The sequence below is a fragment of the Marmota flaviventris genome, chromosome 9, assembly GCF_047511675.1.
Source record: "Marmota flaviventris isolate mMarFla1 chromosome 9, mMarFla1.hap1, whole genome shotgun sequence".
In the NCBI taxonomy this organism is placed as follows: domain Eukaryota; kingdom Metazoa; phylum Chordata; class Mammalia; order Rodentia; family Sciuridae; genus Marmota; species Marmota flaviventris.
In genome coordinates, this window is record NC_092506.1 from 6475802 (window position 1) to 6495867 (window position 20066).

General features: G+C 50.4%; 1 protein-coding gene and 1 pseudogene across 2 annotated transcripts; both read left to right on the forward strand.

Annotated features, from left to right (window-relative positions):
* The first annotated feature begins 312 nt into the window (after nucleotides 1-312).
* Slc29a2 (solute carrier family 29 member 2) lies at nucleotides 313-9427 on the forward strand. Of its 2 annotated transcripts, XM_027944451.3 has the most exons (13): nucleotides 313-431; nucleotides 676-757; nucleotides 2061-2221; nucleotides 2405-2544; nucleotides 2910-3044; nucleotides 3764-3861; nucleotides 4054-4138; nucleotides 5050-5192; nucleotides 5447-5552; nucleotides 5638-5723; nucleotides 5942-6003; nucleotides 7068-7267; nucleotides 7898-9427. In XM_027944451.3, exons 1-13 carry the CDS (start codon nucleotides 403-405, stop codon nucleotides 7939-7941), a joined length of 1371 nt encoding a protein of 456 aa, XP_027800252.1. In that variant the 5' UTR covers nucleotides 313-402; the 3' UTR covers nucleotides 7942-9427. The 2 variants fall into 2 exon arrangements, with proteins under 2 accessions (XP_027800252.1, XP_027800251.1); XM_027944450.3 differs by lacking the exon at nucleotides 5942-6003.
* A 4199-nt stretch (nucleotides 9428-13626) lies between these two features.
* On the forward strand, nucleotides 13627-17779 carry LOC114100134 (ribonucleoside-diphosphate reductase subunit M2-like; annotated as a pseudogene).
* Nucleotides 17780-20066: the final 2287 nt, after the last annotated feature.

Below are 20066 nucleotides of genomic sequence, written 5' to 3' on the forward strand. Positions count from 1 at the left end.
CACGACCAACGCCCGCGGGCAAGGCAGGGGGCTGCGGAGAGGTGCGGCGGCGACACCCATCGGGTCAGCTGCCCCAAGCCACACTGGTGGTGTGGGCTGGCCGGTAGGGAGACCCTAAGGTAGGACTCGGTACAACGCCCCAAAAGAGCCCAAGGTTTGGGGTGCGGAGGAAGGTGGTGCGACCCTCTGTCCCCGCCCCGGAGGCGGAGCTAAGGCCCGAGCCGGTGGAGATTGAGACCCGCGGAAATCCTCCTGGAGTTCCCACCCCACCTCCAGCAGCCCGCACTCGGGTTCGGGGACAACGGCCCCCAGTCCCCGCGGCCTCCGGCCTCCGGCCCCGCATAGGAGCGGGTGCAGCCTCCCCTCTGCGCTCCCATCCCGGTGCATTCCGTTGCCAAGGCCATGGCGCGAGGAGACGCTCCGCAGGACAGGTGAGATGGGAACCCGGTGCCATGTGTCCTGGGGCCCGGGTGGCGGTCGTCAGAACAATCCCGCTCCCCTAGACACGCCGGGGTTCGTAGAAGATGGATTGGACTACAATTCCCATCAGCCGACTCCCTCGGCTGCTGCGCGGGGGTGATGGGGGTTGTAGTACGCTCTCCGGAGGACGGCCTGGGAGGCGGGGGGGCGGCCCGGCAGGAGGCCTTGGGGTGACCTTCTCACTGATCTCCACAGCTACCACCTGGTCGGGATCAGCTTCTTCATCCTGGGGCTGGGCACCCTCCTTCCTTGGAACTTCTTCATCACCGCCATCCCGGTGAGACAGCCCGGTGGCCACAACACCCTCCATCCCTCCAGCCGCCCCGGACTGAGGCTCACCGAGCGCTTTTTCCCCATGCTGCCTTAAACTCCTCACTATGCCCATTCGCTCTCCGAAGCACGGCGCCTCAGAGAACGGAAATACCTCTCTCATGGCTGAGAAGGCCAAACTTTGGGGAATGCCCACCAGCTCGGGGCGGGGGGAGGGTCTAGGACCAGCAAAAGAGCTAAACACCCACCTCCTCTGTCGTTATTTCTGGTCCAGTCACTCCAAAAGTGGGTAATCCAAGCCTCTGATTTTCTTTACAATAGAATTAATTATATTAGGCAAACATTTAATGTGCTCCTACGTGGACCAGCCACTAGGAATAAAGAGAAACCATACCAGAGGGAGAGTCTATCCTCAGTGTTGGTTCTCTGAAAGGAAGGCAGAAGTGTGGACTTTGCATTCTTTTTAAGCCTGGGTTATTATATTCAGTGCAGTAACTTTGCAGATGTGCTCTGTGCTGGACCCCAGAGGCCCAAAGATGAATCAGTCTCTGGTCTTGAGAATAAGATGGGTCAGAGCCATTAATAATGTAAGGTGACAGGGGCCTTCCCAGGCTTGGATCAGAGTGCTGTGGTTCTCAGGGGAGGGAGAACACAGAGGATTTACAAGTTGAGTGTGGGGTAGGCAAAGTTGGGGGATGGAGGAGTGGTCAGGAGGAAAGAGGGCATTCCTTACAGAGACAAGGGCCTATTCAGAGAAAGATCCAGAACCTGGGGTGCTGGTGCTTAGTGGGATGGAGTGAGAGATGGGACACAAAAGGGAGGGTGGGATCTGATATTGCAGGGTCCTAAATATTGTTCCAAACTCTTGGGGTTTACCCTGTACATAATACGAAGGTGTGGGTAGAAGGTAAATGGCGCTTAAGCAGAGAAGTGACAGGATATATGTTCCAGGGAGAAAGCAGTGGGTCAGCACCTAAGCCAGAGCCTGACTTCTGTAGATACTCAGTAAATACCCACGGAATGAATGAATCTAGAGACTGCTGTGGGGGGACTAGAGACTAAAGATCAGGGTGATCCAGAGATGCGTGGAGGCTTGAGCTGGGGGTTCTTAGTGCTTGGGCCCTGTTCCATATGCCAGCCATTCAATTTAGGGCATAACCATAGAGTTTCCACTGTGTTCCAGGTGCTGGGGACAATGCAGGGATAAGGCAAGTAGTCCCCAAAGCATTAGCCAAGCAATCACACACCTGGGAGGAGGCAAAGGGACAGACTAGGGATGCCTAACCTTACTCCTCCTCCCCATCTGGCAGTACTTTCAGGGGCGGCTGGCAGGGGCCAACAGCACAGCTGGGACCCTGAGCACCAACCACACTGGCCCCACAGACACCTTCAACTTCAACAACTGGGTGACGCTGCTGTCCCAGCTGCCTCTGCTGCTCTTCACACTCCTCAACTCCTTCCTGTATCAGTGGTGAGACCCCATCTCCTGCCAAGGCAGTACCTATCATCTGGGCCCAGGAAGACCTTCCATCCTTCCCCTGCTCCACCTGCCTGGCCCTCCCAGCCCCACTGTCCTGCCCCTGGCAGCACCTCTTGCCCATCACCCCCTGCCTGGCCGGGGCCCACCTGATGCTCTCTATCCCTTTCCGAGTAGCATCCCTGAGGCGGTGCGCATTCTGGGCAGCCTGCTGGGCATCCTGCTGCTCTTCGCCCTGACAGCAGCGTTGGTGAAGGTGGACATGAGCCCTGGGCCCTTCTTCTCCATCACCATGGTCTCTGTCTGGTTCATCAACTGTGAGCACTTCTGCCCCCCACCCCTGCCTCCTCCCTGTAACAGAAAGGGCCCAAGAGATGCAAGAAGATAAGACAGCACCACTGATCTCTAATGGGGAAACTGAGGCCCAGAGGGAGAGGAAAACCCCTTTGTCCCAGGCCCCACAGTGACCTTGGAGCTGGCCTCCTGGCACCTAGCCCCACAGGCCAGTGGTTGCTTCAGAAGAGGAATGAATGGGATGTTGCAGCAGAATGTCCAGAGTCCCAAGGACAGCTCACCCCGGTACAGCCAAGTCCAGAGTCCCCCTGCGCTCTTCCAAGGCCTCCTCCAAGAAGCCCCTAAGGCTGCCTTATTGAGTGGCAGCCATGTCCCTGTCTCTCCTCAGCCTTTTGTGCAGTTCTGCAGGGAAGCCTCTTCGGGCAGCTGGGCACCATGCCATCCACCTACAGCACCCTCTTCCTCAGCGGCCAGGGCCTGGCTGGGATCTTCGCTGCCCTTGCCATGCTTATGTCCATGGCCAGTGAGTGGACTTGGATTGCTGGAGGTGTGGGGTGGCCTCTGAGGTTTGGGATCACAGAGGGTGTGCAGAAGGTGCCTGGATTTTTGGTGGAGACAGAGGTGATGGAGTAATGGAGAAGTGGGGATTGGGCCTGGGAGCCAGACCCTTGGGCTCTGCAGTGAGGGAGAATGACCAGGAAGGGGGTCCTGGGGTCAACCCTGATATGTGCCAGCAGATTGAGGTTAAGGGACAGGGCGTAGGTTTGAGATAGACACAAGCTTTAATCCATCTCAGCCTTTACTAGCTGGGCACATTGGATGGGGCATTTAACCTCTCTGCCATAATTTCCCCACATAAATGATTATTACAATTCCTGCTGAGATTGTACTGAGCCTGCAGTAAGAGAAAGCCACATAGTAGATGCTCAACAAAAATGGCATGTAGAGGGCCAGGGTTGTGGCTCAGTGGTAGAGCGCTTGCCTAGCATGTGTGAGGCACTGGGTTTGATTCTCAGCACTGCATATAAATAAATAAAAACAAAGGTCCATCAACAACTAATAAAATATTAAATGGCATGTAGAGAAAAGAGAGGGATGAAGGGCCAGACTGGGGCATCATATGAGACTCAGTCAGTGAAGGAAAAGGGAAGAGGCTGGGCATCTGAGAAGTGCACTCTAGGAAGGAGGACAGGAGTTAGAGGCTACATGGGAGCTGCAGAACCAGCCCCTTCTCCTCTGCAGGTGGTGTGGATGCCCAGACCTCTGCCCTGGGATATTTCATCACACCCTGTGTGGGCATCCTCATGTCCATCGTGTGCTACCTGAGCCTACCACACCTGGTGAGTCTGCCATTGGGTTCCAGGGCCCATCTCAGGGCATCTCAGAGCCCCGAGTGAGGCTCTGGGAGAGCACAGGGGAGGCAGAAGAGACCCATGTGCAGTCACTGGGGTGTCCTGGCCTCCAAGCCAGTGGTGTGGGGAGGGATCCAAACACCTCACCTAGCCGTCCCGATACTCTCCATCCTTCTGCAGGAGTTTGCCCGCTACTACCTGGCCAAGAAGCCCTCACGGTCCCCAACTCACGAGCTAGAGACCAAAGCTGAGCTCCTCCAGGCTGGTAAGCCCCAGGACCTCGCTGAGGAGGTGGGATACCCAGAGGAAGCATGAGCCAGCTCTGCTGGAAGCGTTCCACGCTGTCCCTAACTAAACCTGGCTCCTAGGAGCCTTTTGTACTCTCTCGCTTTTTTTTTTTTTTCAATTTTTGGTACCAGAAATTGACCCCAGCAGTGCTTAACTACTGAACACATCCCCAGCCCTGTTTTTACTTTGAGACAGGGTCTTGCTACATTGCTGAGGCTGGTCTCAAACTTTGAAACCTGCTGCCTCACCCTCCCCAGCCGCTGGGATTGTAGGTGTGCACCACCATGACCTGCTCCAGAGCCTTGGGTGAGCACAGGAAGATCTCAAAGGGAAGTCTGAAATTAAAGTCATGCCTTGCTGCTCTTTGGGCCTCAGTTGTCTGCTCTTTAAAATGAAGAGGCTGAGTTCAAGGCCAGCCTCAGCAACTTAGCAAGGCCCTAAGCAACTTAGTGAGACCATGACTCAAGAGAAAGGTTGGGGACATAACTCAGTGCTAAAGTGCTCCGGGGTTCACTCCCCAGTACCAAAAACAAAAACAAAAATGGGAAGGCAGCGGAGCTTCTTGCAGGCGAGCTCTGAATCCTGGCTTCACAACACCTAAGCCGAGTGGCCTTAGAAAAGTCACCAAACCACTTCACTCCTCCAGCCTGTTTGTTCATTTGCAAAACAATGGCAGGCAATGGGACAACTCATCTGAGACACTTAACTTGTTGCCTGGCACATACATGGGCTTAATAAACAGGTGGCATACTGACACCATTGCTTCCCTTTGCTGGTACCCTGGGCTGGAGAAGGGTCACTTGTTTTAACTGCTGGGAATCCTCCTCCTTCAGGGCTGACTGTTGGGAGACCTAGATCACATGACCCCACACTCCCTTCTTGCCCCAGATGAGAAGAATGGGATTCCCAACAGCCCCCAGGTGGCAACTCTGACTCTAGATCTTGACCCTGAGAAGGAGCCCGAGCTGGAACCAGAGCTAGATGAGCCCCAGAAGCTAGAAAAACCTTCAGTCTTCATTGTCTTCCAGAAGGTACAGCTGGGAGATGACCCCCGGCCACCACTCCTGGGGAAGAAGGGTGGGACACCCTCTCCAGTCCTCACCAGATGCTCTTAGGCTAGAATGGGGTCTTCATATCCCACTTGTCATAGGGTCATGGCAGGTCATGGACACAACTGGGCCAGGCCCCTGGTGTCCTGCACCCGGGCAGGGCTGGGGTGAGAAGGTTGGGGCCGTGTTGGGCCGGGGCTGCCCTGCCCGCTCACACCCCTGCCTCCGGCTCCCAGATCTGGCTGACGGCGCTGTGCCTTGTGTTGGTCTTCACAGTCACCCTGTCGGTCTTCCCTGCCATCACAGCCATGGTGACCAGCTCCACCAGTCCTGGGAAATGGAGTGAGTGTTGGGGTAAAGAAAATGATAGGGGGAGACAGGAGAGGAGAGTCAGGGACCAGGGTGAGCCACCCTTTGTCTCCCCCAGGTCAGTTCTTCAACCCTATCTGCTGCTTCCTGCTCTTCAACGTCATGGACTGGCTGGGGCGGAGCTTGACCTCATACTTCCTGTGGGTGAGCACAGCTGGGCTGGACAAGCTGCCAATTTATAGGAAGCAGTTGGGGGCGGCCAGAGGGCATGAAATTGCAAAAAGTGACTTTGTAGTAGTCCTGTTGGTCTGCAGTGAAAGAGCCTGCCAAGCAGCAGTAAGCGCTTGGCCTCTGGCACATGCAAGCCTGGGCTGAGCTTATCGAAAGTGGAAGCCATCCAGAGTTGACCTCTGTGTCCACAGTGTCCAGCCCAGGGCCCAGCCCTCCGTGTTCAGAGAATGTCATGTGGAGTTTCCTATACCTGGTGAGGGGTTGAACAAGATTCCTTGTTTCCAAATTGCTTCTAGCAAGGTGCTAAGTGAAATCTCCCTTAGAGACATTAGAAATGCAGCAGAGCATTGCTGTCTGATCCAGGCAGGATGGGCCCGGATCTCCAGCTTCCCATCCTACTAAGAAACCCCATCTGGGAGAGGTCATATGTTGAGTACTAAGTTATATTTGGATAGGAAAAATATGTTGTGGGGTTCTGTTGCACAGCGGGGTGGCTATAGATGATGATAATGTACTATATACTTTGTAAAAGCTAGGAGACAGGATTTTGAATGGTTTTACCACCAAGAAATGATAAATGCGGGACTGGGAATGTGGCTCAAGCAGTAGCCAGGCGCTCACCTGGCATGTGTGCGGCCCGGGTTCAGTCCTCAGCACCACATACAAACAAAGATGTTGTGTCCACCGAAAACTAAAAAATAAATAAAATTAAAAAAAAAAGAAATGATAAATGCTTGAAGAGACAGATATGCTCACTGATTTGAATGCTAGAAGTGTACCTAATTGAAACATCACATGGTACCCCATAAGTATGTGCAACTTTTATGTGCCAATTAAAAAACTAAAAGGAAAAGAGGGCTAGGGCTATAGCTCAGTGGTAGAGCACTTGCCTAGCACGTGTGTAAGGCACTGGGTTCGATCTTCAGCAGCACATAAAAATAAAATAGAAAAAAAAGGATTGTGTCCATCTACAACTCAAAATTTTTTAAAAATAAAATAAATTTAAAGGAAAAGAAAGCCATCTGCCCCTAAGGAGCATATGGAACCCCTAGGGATGCCCTGGGGAACTAAGTTTGGAAGCCAGGGATGCTTTCTAAGGCCTCTTCAATTCTTCCCTGGAGAAAGCCCAAACTAGAGCTAGGGAGAGGCCAAGGCTAGCCCCAGGCCTGTCCTGGTTGTTGGGCGGCCGTGGCCCAGTCCTTGTTCCTTAGAGGCCCCAGTCCTAGGTCACGGCAGAGGAGGCAGAGGAGTTCGGGGGATGGTTGATGGGTCTCTCATGGGTGTCCTGGGGAAGCACTCACCGAGCCTGTGCCACAGCCAGATGAGGACAGCCGGCTGCTGCCCCTGCTGGTGTGCCTGCGCTTCCTGTTCGTGCCACTCTTCATGCTGTGCCACGTGCCTGAGCGGGCCCGGCTGCCCATCCTCTTCCCTCAGGACGCCTACTTCATCACCTTCATGCTGCTCTTCGCCGTTTCCAATGGCTACCTGGTGTCCCTCACCATGTGCCTGGCGCCTAGGTCTGGGGGCAGGTGCTGGGGTGGGGAGGGGGCTTGGCTTTTTGAGGAGGGACAGCTGCAAGGGAGGGAGCTGGCCGCCTGCTGGCTGTGTCCACGCCTCACTGGCGCCACCCTGTGGGTCAGGCCTTCACTGCTGAGCTGGCCTCTGGCTGGAAGGTACCTGCCTACATAGCCTAGGCACTGGTTCTGGGGCCTCTGGGATGGCCTCAGTTTCCCCTTATATAAATAAATGGGTTGGGCTGTCCTTCCTTAGAGCCCATTTAGTGCAGAGATTCTCATTTAAAAGGGAGCTAAGGTTTTTTTCAAAAGCAAAGCTCATGGGCTGTTTCCTCTAGGGGCAGGGGAGTTGGGAATCTCAGGAGAGTCAGGTGACATGGAGAACAAGCTGGTGGGCATTTTGTCAAGAAGGAAGGCCATGAGATCTAGAATCCTATAATGTTGGACCCCAAAGGCCCTGAAAGGTGTCTGTTCAGTGGCCCTATTTTACATATAGGGAAACTAAACACAGGAATGGGGTCAGACACAGACTGGAATTCAGGTGTCTTGTGTAGGGGCAGGCGGGGAACCACAGGGCTACTCCGGGGTTTGGGCCTGGCATTTTCTAAGAGCTTCTGTTCCTCTGTGTTCCAGGCAGGTGTTGCCACATGAGAGGGAGGTGGCTGGCGCCCTCATGACCTTCTTCCTGGCCCTGGGACTCTCCTGCGGAGCCTCCCTCTCCTTCCTCTTCAAGGCACTGCTCTGAAAGGCCCGTCAGGGCTCCTGGCAGCCCTCTTCTCAGCACATCTCCGGGAGCCGAGACCCAGCCCAGAAGGGATGACAGGCTGGGCTCAGGCCTCTGCTGGGCAGGCTCTTGGCTGCAGGTGCAGGAGGCAGCAGAAGCCACTCTCCATCCCTGGCTGCTGGCTACTTGGGGTTCTGCAAGAAAGAATCCACCACCGATCATTCTAGGCCTCACAGAGAACGGACTTCATCTAGACACACAGAAGACCACATTGAGAAGATGGCAATCAAGGAAAAGAGGGTGAAGACCAAGGCCCTCCCCCACCATCAAGACTGCATCTGTTAATCAAGACCTCCACCTGCTGACCCCGGAGCAGAACTGCCAGCAGGCCTGGCTGCAGGTGCAGCTGATGCAGCCTGGACCTCCAATCAAAGTGGGAGGTGGGGCCAACCCAGAGCAGGGGCTCTTCCTTGTCCTGGGCCCCAGCCACCCAATAGTCCTCTCTCCCACGCAGGGCAAAAGGTGCCAGGGAAGTTGAAGGGAGCATGAAGGAAGAGGTGCTGAGTGAGGATCTGAGGGTACTCAAAGGACCCGGCTCTGAGCCTCAGTGTTTTTTTTTGTTGTTGTTGTTTTGTTTTTTCTTTTCGGTACCAGGGATTGAACTCAGGGGCACTCAGCCACTGAGCCACATCCCCAGCCCTATTTTGTATTTTATTTATTTAGAGACAGGGTCTCACTGAGTTGCTTAGCACCTTGCTTTTTGCTGAGGCTGGCTTTGAACTCACAATCCTCCTGCCTCAGCCTCCCGAGCCACTAGAATTACAGGTGGGTGCCACCGTACCTGGTCCTCAGTGTTTTTGTTTTGTACTGGGGATTAAACTCAGAGACATCATTGAACTACGTCCCCAGCCGTTTTTATTTTTTATTTTGAAACAGGGTCTTGTTAAGTTGCTGAGGGTCCTCCTGCCTCAGGCTCCCAAGTAGCTGGGATTACAGGTTTGCGCCACCATGCCCAGTTAATACAGTATTTTTCTTGGCCAACATTTACTATCCCCACTTCCCAGAACCCAACCGGGCCTGGCTTCAAGAAGAGCAGTTAGCCTGCTTGCATACAGTGGACTTTCCATTGTGAAGAGCTCTTCCACACCCACTCCTTCACTAAGCCTCATTAAAGCCCTTGGAAGGAACTGGCCAGGGACTATGTCTCCCTTACTGTACAGGTGAGGAAACCAAGTCCCGTGGGGAAGTGACCGGCCCATGGTAGAGCTGGGACACAGCCCCCATCTCCCTCCTCCATGAAGGTGCTGTCCCTCCTGCCCACCACGTGCTTCTTTTCCTCAAGGGACTTGGGACAGGAGCCCTAAGCACATACTCTGGCTTTTGCCCTGTTTCTCCCTCTGCCCCGGCTCCTGGGTCTAATTACAACCTGTTCATTTGTATGATGCACTCATGGAGTCTTTATTTTCAAAGTGCAGCTGGCTCTGTGTGCAGTTGGCCGCAGTGAGCTCAGTGGGGTGGGAATGATTGTACCTACTTGACAGGTAAAATGACAAGCCCTGAGAGGGACAGGGATTGGTGTTAGTATGCATCCCTGTTTTGGTTCCTCTGAGCCACATGACAGACAAGGGTGTTTGGCCCTATAAGGAGCAGGAGCCCTGTATTTTCCTCCTGAGAGGAGCACCTGCTGGACGGACAGCTGTCCCCTGCCATTAGCCCTGGCTCTCATCTGCGTCCTCTGCCAGGCCAGGGCTTCTCCTTAGAAATGTATCCTGAGAGAGGCAGTCAGCCCCCAAAGGGCTTTGACCACACAGCCAGTTCTCAGAATGAAGTGCTGGCTTCATCTTCACACGTCTGCACCAACTGCCCAGCCCAGAAAAGAACAAGCATTTCCTGCCCACCTGCCATGTATCAGGCGCTGAGACAGCATGGGGCACCTGCCCAGAAACCACAGGCCAGACCCCAAGTGAGGGTTCATTCCTCTGACCGCTGTTCACAGACACCTGCCCTGGGCCAGGCCCTGGGTCTGGAGACCCTGGAATCCGGGGGATGCAGCCCCCACTGCCAAGGCCACGGGAAACAGAGTGTAATTTGTATTAAGGCCTGTGAGAGCGTGTGATACAGGAGTCCAGGAGAGGGAGCCATGGATCCCACCTGAGAGGTCAGGGCAAGCATTCTGGAGGCAGTGTTTTCCAGCTGGGCACTGAGGGGTGAGTTACTGAGGTGGAGTAGGGGCACCTCCATCAGGGGTGCTAGGTGGGAGGCGTGAGCATGGAGTACACTGTGGGGACTTCTGATGATGGTTCCTAGGGGGTGAGGGAGGGTTAGGAGAGAGGATGAAGGGCCTTTTGTACAAAGTCAGAGCATCTGAACTTCGTATTTCAATCAAGGAAAAGCAACCCTGAAGCCCTCTACTGGAACGACTCCCCGGTGGCTGCATGTGGACAGTGAATCACAGAAAAGGGACAAGGAGAGTCCTTGTCTGAGGCTATTCCTGCAGTCCTTGGCTGAGGCTATTTCTGCAGTCCTTGGCTGAGGCTATTTCTGCAGCCCAGGGAGGCAGAGATGAGGCCTGAGCAGCAACTTGCAGAGAGGAGGATGGACACAGGAGAGCAGCTGCCCCTACAGAGGCCATTTAGTCCCATGGTTAAGTGCACATAGGCTGGTCAGGTGTCCTGGGTTCAAATTCAGTCCTTTATTTAGAAGCAGTGGACATTTGATACTCAAGTGTGGAATCCTGGAATGAGGTCATAGCTAGAGCTCAGACTCATGAGCCCGGGGAAAACAGGAGCTGGAGTCCCCAGAGTCTTTGGTAAAGAGTACTAGGCTTAGCTGTACCCTCTGAGATAAGCAGGGAAGAAGGCAACCCCCTCTGGCATGCCAGGCAGATCCATGAAAACCACAGAGGTCACCCAACACCTGGACCAAGACCAAGGTAGGGCTGAGCAGTGGAGGATGGGCCCCAGAAAAAGCACAATCACACCACAGGCATCCTTCACAACCTGGAATTCCATCTTCCCGTCCTCTTTCCCCTAGACCCAGCCCAAGTTTTCCTTCTAAGTTTTGGGCTGATGGGCTACACCTGTTTGTCCCTCTCCTGATGTCGAGTCCCCAGGTATTGCCACCTCCCAGGTCCTGATATGGCTTTGCCAATAGTCTGAGACTCCCTTAGAGCAGCCAGTTTCCATCAGCAAATCCTTGGAGGGGTCTCTGAGGAGGGGATGGAGCCACTCAGTGAAGGGACTCGGACATTGAAGTGCAGTCCTCACCCTCAAGTTGCTCTGTTATGAGCCCTGGTTAGAATTCTTCTACACAAGAAGCATTTCACACCACAGCTCGGCTCATGCTACACATTGCCAGCAGGCCTCCCGGCATCAGTCTCCGTCCCAGGTTTGAATGAGAATGGCCTCTCTCAGCTGATTGGACCAGGGGTGAGTTCTGAGCCAGAGAAGCCACCCATTGGCTGACTGGCAGCCTGTGAGGTAGCCTGGTCCAGCTTTCCTGGTGAGAGGAACCAATCTCCTCCTCTCTCTTGGGAGAATGAAGCCACAATGCAAAGGGGAGAGGTATGGGTCTTGAGGCCACTGGTACATTAGAAGGAACAGGTCACAGGGGCCATCTTTGGCATGACAGAACAGGGCCCTGCTTTGCAGTCATTGGAGTTGCCATGATATCAAGATGGAGCCAATTGGCATCCTGTTCTGCTCTTTCTTTCTCCTCAGGGTTTCTCTCTCTCTCTCTCTCTCTCTCTCTCTCTCTCTCTCTCTCTCTCTCTCTCTTTTAATATTTCTTTTTAAGTTTTAGCTGGAAACAACATCTTATTTGGGAGAAGGGAAGCAAACCTCAAGCTTTTCTTTATTCAAGATTCAGCTGCAGAGTCAATTGGTGGAACCTTGTGAGTCTCATTTTCAGGGCAGAAAGTGGCGTCAGGCAGAAGCAAGGGTCTGGTTTATATAGGCTTCATTTAGGGTGGGACAGGAGGGCAATTCCTGGGGTCCGTTGTATTGGGGTCTTGCTGATCCATTAGGGTGGGACAGGAATGTGAATAGGGAGTTTCCTGGGGGTTATTGTACTGGGGTCAGCTGACCCTTTAGGGTGAGGGGTCAGGTGCCAGTCAGGTCGAGTTCCTTTTGTGTTCCTGCACTTTAGCTGAGGCCTGGGACTTTATTTTATTTTTTGAGTACTGGGGATTGAACTCAGGAGCACTCAACCACTGAGCCTCATCCCCAGCCCTTTTTTGTACTTTATTTAGAGACAGGGTCTCACTGATAGCTTAGTGCCTTGCTTTTTGCTCAGGTTGGCTTTGGACTCATGATCCCTTCCTCAGCCTCCTGAGCTGCTGGGATTACAGGCTTACAGGAGTGTGCCACTACGCCTGGGTCTGGGATTTTAAATGACAAAAGCTTAGGGAAGATGTCCTTGGACTTATTTTCCATATCCTTCAACTACTATCCCCATTTTAAGAAGAGGAAACTGGTTCCACAAGGCTAAATATGAATAGGCTGTAAGTGCCCATCCCTCCAAAGAAATGCTAAAAAAGTGAGTAAGAGTTATTGGGCCACACCTGAAATCCCAGTGTTGGACCAGGACACAAGAAAAGACCACTTACTCCAATTAAAATCAAATTAAAGCAAGCTTATTATTTCAACCGGCCGGCTGCCTCTCCCCACAAAAACCACGGGAACAAGACAGCCCCACAGCTTTCTTGCAGCCCTGCTTTATAGCCCAGAAAGTTATACAAAGTCGGGTTACAGATGACAAAACTCTGACGAGCATAACACAAATGGTAGTTTACATTTTGCTGGCCCCGACATCAGAATTTATGAAGGTCATTAGAGCCTCAGACTCTAGAGAGGGTCGTTATCTGGCAAGGGAAGGCCAAGATTTGTGAGGGGTCACTAAAGTTTAGAGAGGGCTGCTATCTGGTCAGAGAGCCAGGCATGGGTGAGTTCAAGGCACGGGCAGGCATTCCAAGCAGGTTCAGAATTTGCAGTAGCTTATAGTAAAGCTGAAATTATCTTTTCATGGCTTTGTGGCGAGATGGCTCCCAATTTTAAGAGAAAATCAGGCTGAGTCTATCACCCAGCAGCTCAGGAGGCTGAGACAGGAGGATCGAAAGTTCAAAACCAGCCTCAGCAAAAGCGAGGCACTAAGCAACTCAATGAGACCCTGTCTGTAAATAAAATAGGGCTGGGGATGTGGCTCAATGGCCCAGTGCCCCCCGTGTTCAATCCCCAGTTTACCCCCCAGCCAAAAAGGGAACATTTGAAGATATAATAGCCAGAACTACCCAAATTTGATAAAATACATGAATCCACACATCCAAGAAGCTCAACAAATACCAAGGAGGTAAACACAGAGATCCACACTCAAGCACATTATAAGCAAACTGTCAAAAGTCAAAACAAAGAGAGAAGCAACTTTTTATACAAGCATTCATTAATAAAAGTAACAGATTATTTTCCAGCAGAAACCATGAAACTCAGAAGGCAGTGGGTTGATATAGTAAAATGCCAAAAAAAAAAAAAAAATCAACCAAGAATTTTATATCCATAAAAACTATCCTCAAAAGTGAAGAAGAGGCTCTGGGCTCCACTTGGCCACTTTGTTCACTGCCATCTCGATGTCTGCCACTGCCACCACCATGCTCTTGGTCAGCACCCCACTTGCCACCACCGAAGACCAGCAGCAGCTGCAGCTCTCGCTGCTGAAGGGGCTCAGCCTGGCAGACAAGGAGGACATGTTCCCGGCCCTCAGTGGGACTGGTGTCCTGGCCAGCAAGACTGCAAGGAGGATCTTCCAAGGAGCCCGTGGAGGCTAACTAAAGTACCTGCCCCCGGCGTAGGGGATGGACCACTACTGAGAGAGAACACCCGCCACTTTGTCATCTGTTGCAATGGGGCAAAGTGCAACATCTGCAGTTGAGGGGAAAGATAAAGAATTTCCACGCGCTTTTGCCCCTTCAATGTTTTATTCACTCGAATCACTTAATACAATTTCACTCTATAGGTTCTTAGTCTAAGGAATGCAATCCTTAATGCTGGGCACTGCAATAGACATCATCAACTCAAAGCAGACCATTCTAAGTTAACTCTAAGCACTGTGAACACACTTCATCACGACAGACCCATTACAGACATTCCCTCTGAATGCTGAGCTTCAGAGCTAGATTTAAAGTCTTAAGACCTAAGGGGTCTCAAGTCCAGCAGATGCATACTCAGACCGCAGTGACCAGGTCAGGAACCAATAGAGGCTTCCCCTGGAGTGGAGTTGACCACTGGCTGAGGAGCCAGTTGTAAGGAGACGTAAAGACGTCCTTTCCTCACCAGAGTCAAGAGGCTGCTATAGAGTTAGAGAGCAGTGAGGATGGTGCAGTGGATCAGGCAGATGAGAAGAGTTGGGGTGTCAGTCCAGGGCCTCATCAGGCCCTCCAGCGTGTGGGCATCAGTGCTGGCTGGCTGAATGTCTGTTCATTTGCTCCAATATTTATATTAAATTTTGGGAGCTTCTGTTCACCGTTTGGGTCCCTATCAGCTGTTACCAGGTTTCTTTTTTTTTTTTTTTTTTTTTTTCTTTTAAAATATTTTTTAGTTGTCAATGGATCTTTGTTATTTATTTATTTATATGTGGTGCTGAGAATTGAACCTAGTGCCTCACACATGCTAGGCAAGTGCTCTACCACTGAGCCACAACCCTAGCCCCTCTACCAGGTTTCTTAGTAACATCTTTCATTCTTAGAGTTAGGACATGTGGTTTGCTGATTTCTGACTCTTATCAGGATTATGACAAATGACATGTGACTTCACTCTGACTCTTACCAGGGTTGTGGAAAGTGACTTGCTTTTATCAGGCTATGCCTGATTGACATATTGGAGGGCTCTGCAGCTTGCCTCGTGAGACTGCAGGTTTTATTTATTTGTTTTTAATTAATTAATTAATTAATTTATTTATTTTTTAGTTTTCGGCAGACACAACATCTTTGTTTGTATGTGGTGCTGAAGATCAAACCCGGGCCACACGCATGCCAGGCGAGTGCACTACCGCTTGAGCCACATCCCCAGCCCCTGCAGATTTATTTTTAAATGGAGTTTTAAAATGAAGTTGCTGAGGCTAAGGCCTAAGGCCATCCTTACATCATCTTTCCTATTGAATACCATGATATTTGGCAGATATGCAAGAAAGTGAGGCTTCCTTTCAGACAGCCAAGGAGGTGGATCTTTCCAAGGACATTCAGCATTGGGAAGCCCTGAAGCCTGAGGAAATATATATATGGGTATATATATATATATATATATATATATATATATATATATATATGATATATATATATATGATATATATATGATATATATATCATATATATATATATATGATACATTTATTTATTTATTTTTGGTACTGGGATTGAACTCAGGGGCACTTGACCACTAAACCACATCCTCAGCCCTATTTTGTACTTTATTTAGAGGCAGAGTCTCACTGAATTACTTAGCACCTCACTTTTTGCTGAGGCTGGCTTTGAATTCTCAATCCTCCCATCTCAGCCTCCCAAGCCACTGGGATTACATGTGTATGTGTTATGCTTGAATTCAGGACCCCCAAAAGACCACCAGAGACCAAGATCGATGTAAGCAGCAAAGAGGTGTTTATTGTGAGCTAGCTCGGTCCTCCGTGCACACTGCAACTGGTGACGCTGAGAGGCCCTGAGCCCAGGGTTTGTAACAGTTTTATACACTCTTTGGGGAAGGCAGGGACTTCACATACATCATAGCATCTCTTAGCAAATCATCACCCACCTCGGGAAAATCATAAAACAACTCTAAAACATGATTAGCACATTCACTGGCGGGAACAAGTTGGGTAGGTAGGGGTAATTGGTTAGTACAAGAGAGGGATTCGTTTGAACTGATTGGTTTAGGCCACGAGGGGAGTACATGCTGAACTACATGGTTTCCCAACATGTTATCAACCACCATAAACTACTGAGAGGGTCATCTGGCATCCCAGGTATTTTCCCTGTCTCATGCTGATTGGTGGTTGCTAGGGGGTTGCTATGTGTCCTCACCTAGCCTGGGTCAGGGATAACTGGCGCAGCAGATCTCCCCTGTTATTTGTAGATAAACAACTCAGCAGGGTGGGTATGTGCCTAGGAGTGCTCTGTGGGTCTTTCCAAGGACAAGGGTCACGCCCCCTTCCTTGGACAGACTTTGCTCTGAGGTAGAGGCTGGTTTTTCATGTGCCACCACAAACAGCCCTGAGGAACGATATTTTATATTGCTTGTTCTGGCTTTCTTTGCAGCAAGTGATGGCATAACAAATGAAAATTTGGTGGAATGATTTAGCCAAGAAGTTCAAATTACAGAAGTGTGCTGTTTCTATGGCTTCCAAGTTGCCACGGAAAACATGCATTCTAAAATGTATAGTCTCCTTATTGACACTTACATTAAAGATTCTTTTTTTTTTTAAGAGAGAGTGAGAGAGAGAAAATTTTTTAATATTTATTTTTTAGTTATCGGCGGACACAACATCTTTGTTTGTATGTGTGTAAGGGTCCCGCGAAATGTCGGAGAAAGAGACCACCAAGTGACCACTCATGCAATTGGCAGAAGGGGGATTTATTGAACCAGCATGCTGGGGCTCCGTGCCCACTCAAGAAGGGAAAGCAGCCAGAGCCCCGAGCAGGGGCTGAGCACTGCTTAAGTACACTTTTTGGGGAGGGTGGAGGGCTTTGTATACATCAGAACAAATCATCATGAGGCGCGGGAAAATTGAATAACAACTCCTAAACATGATTGGTTCATTCATTGGCGGGAACAGGTCAGGCTGGAGTGATAGGTCATTCCTAAGGAGGGGGTTACATTTAAACTGATTGGTCCAGGCCCTGCAATGCCTACGTGCGACCACACAGAGCCCTTATTAAACAACCAATAGTCAGGGGAAATATTTACTGGGCAGTTCCAAGCATTGTCTCAACAGCTACAGAAATTTAAGGTTTTGCAGGTAGCATAGAAACCTAACAATACCTAATCCTTTACATTTTAACTCAGACCTTGCAGCTTAGAAACTTTACAACACCCGGTCTTTTACCCTTTAACTTTTATGCTTTAACTTCAATTTCTTTTACCCTTACATGTGGTGCTGAGGATCGAACCCGGGCCGCACGCATGCCAGGTGAGTGCGCCACCGCTTGAGCCACATCCCCAGCCCTAAAGATTCTAAAGAAAGGGAATTTCTCTCCAATGCTATCAAAAGGATGCCTTGTGTGAAGAGGAAAGCAGATTGGGCCTTGAGTTGGATTGGGGTCAAAGAGGCTACCTACGAGAACATGTTTTAGCCTTTGCCACTGCGGAAGGAATCTTCTTTTCTGGTTTTTTTGTGTCAATATTCTGGTCTCACATTTTCCAATGAACTTATTATCAGAATCAAGGGTTTACACTGTGGCTTTGCCTGCTGAATGTTTAAACACCTGTTACACAAACCATCAGAGCAGAGAGCAAAAGCAATAATCATCAATGCTGTGAGGATAGAACAGGAGTTCCTCACGGTGGCCTTGGCTGTGAAGCTCACTGGGATGAACTGCACTTTGATGAAGCAGTACATTAAATTCGTGGTAGACAGGCTCATGCTGGAGTTGAGCTTTCACAAGGTTTTCAGAGTAGAAAATATAGTTGACTTTATGGAGAATAATTCACTGGAAGGGAAGAATAACTTCTTTGAGAATAGGCGAGCATCAGAGCATGGGAGTGATGTCCAATCTAATAGAGAATTCTTTTACCTTGAATGTTGACTTCTAAATGAAGAGAAGATGTGTTCTTATTTGGCTGACTTTTTTTTTTCTCCCTTATCATCCTCCGCAAAAAAATAAAAATAAAAATAAAAAATCAGCTAAAATGAATCAACCAGTTATGCCATTGTCCACAATGGCACCTAAAAAGCTGTGTAGCTACTGTCAGATCAGGCGAGGCGGGCAGTGACCAAAGGAGGCAGATTTTAAAAAGCCACTGAATGAGGCTTTATTGAGATATCACTCCCAGGCAGAACTCGATCAGACCCACAGAGGGGACAGGGGAAGGGTCTGAGGAGAAACCGCGTGGAAGCTTGACCAGACTGGACTTTTATGGGGCTTACAGCAGGAAGGGAAGGGCTTGGGACAGGAAAAGGTGTTTTTAGGGTCCCTTGTCCCTTTGGAGTTAGTCAGGGGAGCTGGCTGAACTCCAGGATTGGCCAGGGGGTCCTGCTGATTGACAGGCATTAGTCAGGAGATCTGGCTGATTGACAGGCGTTTCTGCCGGCATCTGATTGATGTTCTTTTCCCGCGCGGCTGCTTTGTTCTAAGTACCCACCAAGTCACCACCACCAACCTAACATTCCAGCCTTTTTGGTGATACAGGGCGGCGAATTTCATCTAGCTACTTCCTGCTTGATTAGGGGCATCGTTGGGGGGAGTGGCTTGGGTGTAGGTTCAGTGGGGAGGTGACCATAGGGGTGTAGGAGCATCTGGTTGTAGGTCACTCTGGCAATTTCACTCACATGCTTTCGAGCGAACCTGAGGAGGCAGGGAGAAATCATTAACAGAAGTCCTATTACTAATATAGGAGTGAGAATGGGAGTCAGCCACCCAATGAGGGTTGAGTTTAGCCAGCCTGGCCAGGGGTCATTTGATGGTTGCTGTTTAAGCCTTTCACCCAAACGACGGACGGTGTCAACATTCTCTTCAACCAATCCAGTTTCATTGATATAATAGCAGCATTCTTCTTTCAGGAACAGACAGATTCCCCCTTTATCTGCGTCAAAAGATCTAGAGCTTGACGGTTCTGCAATGAGACTTGGGCAAGAGATATTATTTGCCTTTGTAGGGAAGCGAGAGAGGTGGCTGATGCCTCTACTGCTTCCCGAAGTTGTTGTTCAAGCTTCTGAGTAGCTGTTACTGCAAAACCAAGTCCTCCTGCCCCAAGTCCAGAGGCAGCGAGGGAGAAGGCCAGGGAGAGGCCAACTACTACTGGTAGAAAGATGGCCCTTCTTGTCCTGGAAAGGGAGGTAGTAACAAGTCATGTTAACTCAGCCTCACTGTACAGATTTAGTTGAGGAACCAAGGTGGAAGGAACACAAAAAGCAAACAGCATGTTGAGGCTTAGATTTTTTGTCAGGGTACCATTGCACCAGAAAAAGAACCTAGGTGGAGCAAAGGTTAAGGAAGAAATTCGAACAATCTGGTCACAGGTGCTGAACCTGAGGAAGTGTAGCAGCAAGAGAAGTTCCCTGATGAGTTTCAAAAAAGAGGTACTTCCTCAAAGGCTGGAGAGGGGGGTCCTTGGGGTCTAGTTGAGGTATTGAGCAGAAAATCAATGGGAATCACAATTAACAGAGTACGATCCAAACCTGCTCAGAGGAAACAGTCCGAAATGTTATTTACTTTGGACAAATTGAGAAGCTGAAGGCCCTGATGTATTAGGGCCACCCATGAGAAAGGGTCAGCTTTAGGATGGGCAACTGCATCCAGCTGGTGTTGGAGTTCCCTCTCTTGCTCCTGGGTGGTTATGTGAATTTGAGGGAGCACTTGTATATAAGTTCTCCATATTCTGATAGAGGCTGAGGGGTGTTTGGCAAAACCCCATGAATAAAATTTACCATCAACATCAGAAGCCCATTTTGGGTTCCATGGGTCCCAAATAGTCAATTTGGTGTATGCTAGATTCTCACAGCAAGGCTTATCTAGGAAGCGTTTTTTGCATTAATTATAAGGGCATCCGCCATAGGTGTCAGGCCAGCGCTTACAAGATTCCTCAGTTTGGTCTGCTATGAAGCACAGCATTGCTGAACATAAGTGGGACGGCGGCCTGGTTGAATCCAGTAACATTAAGGGTGACAGCCTGATTACAGCCAGTGAAAGGGCAATCACCTTGACCCAAAAACTGAGAACGGGTGGTGCCATCCTGTTGCCAAGTCACTTGGATGTAGAAGTGCCATCTGTGGGTTGGGATGGAAGTTTGAGAGGAATTAATGATTAGTACCAGAAGGAGAGGGTTGGCGAGAAATCTTGAGTTTGGTGGGCCCCAGCATGGAAGTATGACTGTATGGGGT

Excerpts from the sequence above, each read along its gene's own strand:
- Slc29a2 (XM_027944450.3), top strand. The coding sequence starts at position 403 with ATGGCGCGAGGAGACGCTCCGCAGGACAG. Across the intron at positions 5,553-5,637 it reads CACCAGTCCTGGGAAATGGA|GTCAGTTCTTCAACCCTATC; the intron begins GTGAGTGTTGGG and ends TGTCTCCCCCAG. Across the intron at positions 7,268-7,897 it reads ACCATGTGCCTGGCGCCTAG|GCAGGTGTTGCCACATGAGA; the intron begins GTCTGGGGGCAG and ends TCTGTGTTCCAG.